The 5,717-nt window shown below is 35.8% G+C and overlaps 1 protein-coding gene across 1 annotated transcript in view; it reads right to left on the reverse strand.

The window, feature by feature from the left end:
- Positions 1-488: 488 nt before the first annotated feature.
- The window catches only part of LOC104626468 (rotatin-like), a 7,493-nt gene continuing 2,264 nt past the window's right edge, over positions 489-5,717 (reverse strand). The window contains exons 3-5 of the mRNA XM_010294401.1: positions 3,922-4,066; positions 2,059-2,213; positions 489-898 (exon numbers count right to left, since the gene is read on the reverse strand). Of these exons, the coding sequence (XP_010292703.1) occupies positions 664-898; positions 2,059-2,213; positions 3,922-4,066 (535 nt within the window). The 3' untranslated portion in view covers positions 489-663. The remainder of the gene's footprint in view (positions 899-2,058; positions 2,214-3,921; positions 4,067-5,717) is intronic.

Here is a 5,717-nt window from a genome sequence, read left to right on the forward strand (position 1 = left end):
CTATGTTTGGAATTAAAAATATAATTTCTTTTCAAAATTATGTGTTCAAGAAAAGGGGTAATTTATACCTTTCATTGTGATTTGAATTGGAATAAACATATCAGCTTTCTATATCAAGTGGTAATGAACAGAAACAATGTAATTTTAGGAGCAAAAATTAGTTGTCTATCACATCCATGGATTTACCAAACAAATAAGAACACTAAAAACAAGAATGAAATTTTGGCTTACCAACAACTGCAGCATCCTGAATTACCTCTTTTCTGCTTTCTCTGTGTTAATAACCTGCCTAATGAGTTACTGTTCCCCCAGATCCCCTTTCACACATGGATTTTGCCTGTGAGAGAATATCTTGGATTTTTCCTCTTAGCATTCCAGTTATCAAACAACAACAACAAACTCATCTATTTTTCATCTTGCTTAAACTATAGACACTTTATATTACATCTTAAATAGGGGATGGAGGCACACACAATACAATCAATCGTAAGTACAGATACACATCACTCAGTCTAGTCTCCATATTTTTTGCTATTTACTTAGCAGAAAAAAGCACCTTTCCCACACCTATTCCTAGTGATGATATTCACCGAAAGTACAGCCTATAAATTATAGTGTCATTAGTTACACAGTTCTTTACAAGCATTCAACCCAAAAGCTAAGTTATAAACTACCTACCTCAAGAAGACCTGTTAAATATTTCTTACAAATAGTAACAGGTTCAACTGCAGCTGAATAGGTACTCCAGCCTGGAAATGCAGTAACATGAACCATTCCTTGTAATGTTCTCTCCAGTGAAGGAAGTCCATAAAAATGTGGTGCATCTGTTAGCCTTAAGCACTGTAGCAGCTTCTGAGCCAGCTCAGTTCTGAAAGAGCCAGCAAGTTCCAAGCCCTCTCTGGTTTAATTGTAAAAACAAAACAAAAGAAAAAAATCAACTGTCAACATGGAGCTATTATACAAAGAGGCCAGTGCCTCATGCTTCTTACTGTTAGTCTAGGAATCCCAGCATTTCAATTAGTTTCTATTGCCTTATGCACAGAATAACATTAATTTGACGTTTCTAGCTTCACGTAGGTTCTGAAAGCATAATATTGCATCTGATTATTACAGGACTGCTTAACTAAAAAAGGACAAATGAGATGTAAGTCTAATTATTAAGGAGTGTAACTAAAGAGCAAGAGATTGAAGACAATGAATAACAACAAGGAGAGTTGCAAGTCTTAGTAGTTATGCTTATGTTTGTTCTGGGTCAAGAGACAAGTTTAAAAATTTTTCCTGCAAAATACCATCAATCTAGAATTCAGATAGATAGAAAATACAGGAATGTGAGATATAACTAGCAGGTATTTCTATAATCCTCCCTTATCCAGCTCTCAATATTTTTAGAAAATGAGTAACTGTATGGGAATAATGAAGGTGGTAACATTTTGAAAGTATCTTTACAAACACTTAAATAAACAAATATCATCTTAAACTGCAATGTTAGTATTTATCAGAATACACTTGGACAGAATGATTTAGTGTGGGAAGATATTATATTAGAAACTCAGAGAAAACAAACTGTTTGCTTGATTAATAGAAAAAGGTTGGTACTTCATGCTGGAAGTAGTTGTCCTAAATAATCACTAAATGTGCACTTATATACTGTATTAGGCCAAAAAAAGAGTTCAATGAAAATAAACGTTTGTTGACATTTCAAGTATTTCAACGTTTTACTTCACTACAAATAAATGCTACAAAATCAACCAAGTTATCATTTGCTTGTGCAAATTTCCAGCAGTGAAAAAGAAACAGCCCATCTTCTCCCTGAAAACAGTTTAACTATCATTTGCTGAAAAAGTGACCACTTTTAAAGTTTGCCAGTTAATTTCCTAATTTTACTCTGAAAAGCCCTATCTAATATTGACCTTCACTTTAAGAGGAGTATATTACATTTTTACAGTTTAAAATTATTGAGTCATGACATAATTCTATTCAAATTCTGTCCAAAATACAGCAGCAGTAGATATTATGACCCCTGTCAGAATTACACAGGCAGGTCCATTTACACTGTACCTGTCAGTCACCGACACGGAACAAAATAACAATGTGTTAAAAAGACGGAGGAGTTCTTTATCCAGTTGCTGCCTGACAGCAGTCTGTACTTCATCTATTTCATCCTGCACTTGGGATTCTGGTTGCACCAGGAAGCCCAAAAGTGATTTTGGCTTCTAAAAGTAAAGAATAAAAATACAGTCACATAATGTATTGTTTAAATCCTGTTTTAATACTCGCACTAAAACCATTTCTCTGTTGAGAGCTTGCAAATCACACACATTATAAATGACAAATTCCATTATCATTTTACTAAGAAGTATTTCTGTAAGAAGCAAAGTAAAAAATTCCTGTAATTATTAATTACTCGAATGTACTAAACATCATAGAAGAATCTACTGTTAAGGCCTTTAAAAATCTCCTGGCATTAAGCCATGATACAGTCTATTTCGAAGCATGAAAGGAAAGTCAAAGTTACATACAGCAATAACCTGCAATAAAAAAATAGATCACAAAAACAAAGAAACACATAGTAGAAATGTTAGTTCAAGATGTACCTTGTATGTCTCAGTTGCTTGAAAGACTTATATTCATTTTATATAAATATTTTGTATTACTATACTGAATGGGCCATACTTACAAAATTGTATAGGATCCACAGTTACAAATATAAATTTAAGTACCTGAATTCTGTAAGTAATTCAAATGAAGTCTACTAGAATTTTTTTCCTAAATGTTTAGACTGTATTTTAAAACGGGAACATGCAAGTGCATGCAGACTGTACTTAAGATATGATATCCCTTTTAAGACCAAGAATGATCTTCCATGCAGGCAGTAAGGCCTTGCTTTGTGAAGAACAGTATTTCTAAAACTGCTGCCATCCATTTATCTTTGGCATTTAACTATTGTTTCTATACAGCGAGATTGAATAATTTTATTTTAACAAATATAATAAAACTTGTTTTATACTGATTTATGATGTTAATTTCCTATTTGTTTTTATACTTTCCAATTTTACACATCTTAAATGAATTGTACAGAATGGATCTCTCAAACAGAAAGCACAGAAGTCTAGAAAAACTGAAGAGGGAAAAAAAAAATCACATTCAATATTATACATGCATTTTAACTACAGCAACTGAACTGTACACTCATATAATACCTCCCTCATGCTTATTAAAATATTTTACTTACACATATTATAACCATTTAAAATCAAAACTCCAGTGACAAACACAGTGCAAGCAAAACTTCTGTCCTAACTTTCAATTCTTGCTCTTAGTGAAAGACAGATAATGTTCATTTATATCTCTTCCCCAAACAGAAGGTTCCAACACACCTGTATGGAACCTCATCCTTTAAGTTACATAGATAATACATATGTAGTTAAGTAGCTAAGCATTCCTCACACAAGTGTATATGTATGCACACACATATGTATGTATAGTTACATAGTTAACTATGTCATATAAGTATATATAGTTATATGTACATATAGAGCTATGCATAGCTAACTATACTTATATGGCTTTATACAACCATATTACCGTTCTGAACTACACCAGAGCAAGGCATGCACAGGTAGATGATGTTTGTTTTTGATTTGAGTTTTGAAAAGCAGTTCACATAACAAGTAAAGGAGAGAAGGGAACTTAACTCCTGTTCAAAGTTAATTTCCCCAAACACTAAAACTGTAGCACTGACCACAAAGTAGCAGACATTAACATCACAAGATCTGCTATTTCATGCTTTTGTTGCGAGAAGTCATTTTCCTTGAGGAACTCACCAGTAACAAAGTTCCTCACCAGAAACAAACCAGCCAACTAGTTCACACTTACATCATTTCTTACAGTCTACAGCTAACTTTTTAGGTATATTCTTACATTTTTAAGCAATGATTTCAGGATCCACTTAAGATGGTCTGACTCCAAACTTGATCTCTGCTCTCTGAGCAATTTGTTTAAAAATCTTAAGACATCCACTAAAAGCTTCTCATCCTCTACAGAAGCTGGAAGCACTTGTAGAAACCTGCAAAGCAAATAAAAATATTTACTTTCACACTTGTAACACATTAAAAAAGAGCTTAAGTTTTCAGCCTAATAGGAGTGGTTATCTACAAGTGTGAAATTATATAGCATAAATATGTATATTAGATATATTTATCTATAGCAAATATGGAATTATATTATGTTACAGATATATTAAATTACATATACTTAAATACTTTTACATAAAACAGACTGTTATGATACTTACATACTATTATACATTTATTGTGTATTATTACAATATAAAATTATCATGTATATTTAAAAGTGTATTTACAGATAGTAAACATGGAAATGCATATAGTGAAACTTAGAAAAATCTGAACAGGGCCACAGACAGGAAAGAAAAAAGGTAATTAGATATTAAATACTAACAATTAATAACAAAGCTTAACTACGCATTTTAATAATCCTTATTTTAAATACAGCATTCTTATTTTTTGCTAGTTTTGTGTATGCAAATTACAGAACTGCATAACCATTGAGGTTGGAAGGGACCTCTGGAGGTCACCTCATCCAACCACCCTGCTCATGCAGGGACATCTGGTGTCAGTTGTGCAGGTCCTTGTCCAGCAGGCTTTTGAATACCTCCAAAGATTGAGACACCACAACCTCTCAGGGCAACCTGTGCCATTGGTTGGTCATCTTCGTAATGAAGAAGTGTTCCTGATGTTCAGAGGGAGCCTCCTGTGTTTTGGTTTGTGCTCACTGTCTCTGGTCATGCCACTCGAAAGAGCCTGGCTCCATCTTCTTTATACCCTCCCTTCCGGTACTTGTACACATTGATAAGATCACCCCTCTGAGCCTTCTCTCCTCCAGACTAACTTGTCCCAGCTCCCTCAGTCATTCCTCAGAGAAACGCTCCAGTTTTTCATCCTTTTTGTGGTGCTCCGTTGGACTCTCTCCAGCAAGTCCATGTCTCTCTTGTAGTGGGGAGTCTAGAACAGGACACAGCACTCCAGGTGTGGCCTCATGAGTACCGAGTGGAGGAGAAGGATCACCTGCCTCATCCTGCTGGCAGCACTCTTCCTAATGCAGCCCAGGATGCTAATAGACTTCTTTGCTAAAATGGCACATTGCTGGCTCATATTCAGCTTGGTGTCCACCAGGATCCCAAGGTCCTTTTCCCCAGGCTGGTCAAGCATGACTTTCCCTTGGTGAATCCATACAGACAACTCCTGATGATCTTCTTGTCATTCACATGCATAGAAATGGTTTCCAGGATTGACTGCTCCATCACCTTCCCAGGGATCAAGGTGAGGTTGACTAGCCTATAGTTCCCTGGGTCCTCCTTCTTGCCCTTAATATCAAAGTGCCATTGGCTTTCCTCCCATTCTCAGGCACCTTTCCCCATCACCTTGACCAACCAAAGTGGACATGAAATTTCATCAGGCAGGATACACTCATGGGTGCATCCAATCAGGGCCCATGGGTTTATGTATGTCCAGTTTGCTCACATATTCCCTAAACTGATCCTCTTCCACCAGTGATAAGTCTTCCTTGCTCCAGACTTTCCCCCGGTCTCGGGCCTGGGTTTCCTGAAGGCTGGTCTTGCTAGCAAAGACTGAGGTGAAGGTGGCATTCAGGACCTCAGCCCTTTCCATGTCCTGTGTCACTGGGACTCTTCAGCA

The sequence above is a fragment of the Phaethon lepturus genome, unplaced genomic scaffold, assembly GCF_000687285.1.
Source record: "Phaethon lepturus isolate BGI_N335 unplaced genomic scaffold, ASM68728v1 scaffold12329, whole genome shotgun sequence".
Lineage (NCBI taxonomy): Eukaryota > Metazoa > Chordata > Aves > Phaethontiformes > Phaethontidae > Phaethon > Phaethon lepturus.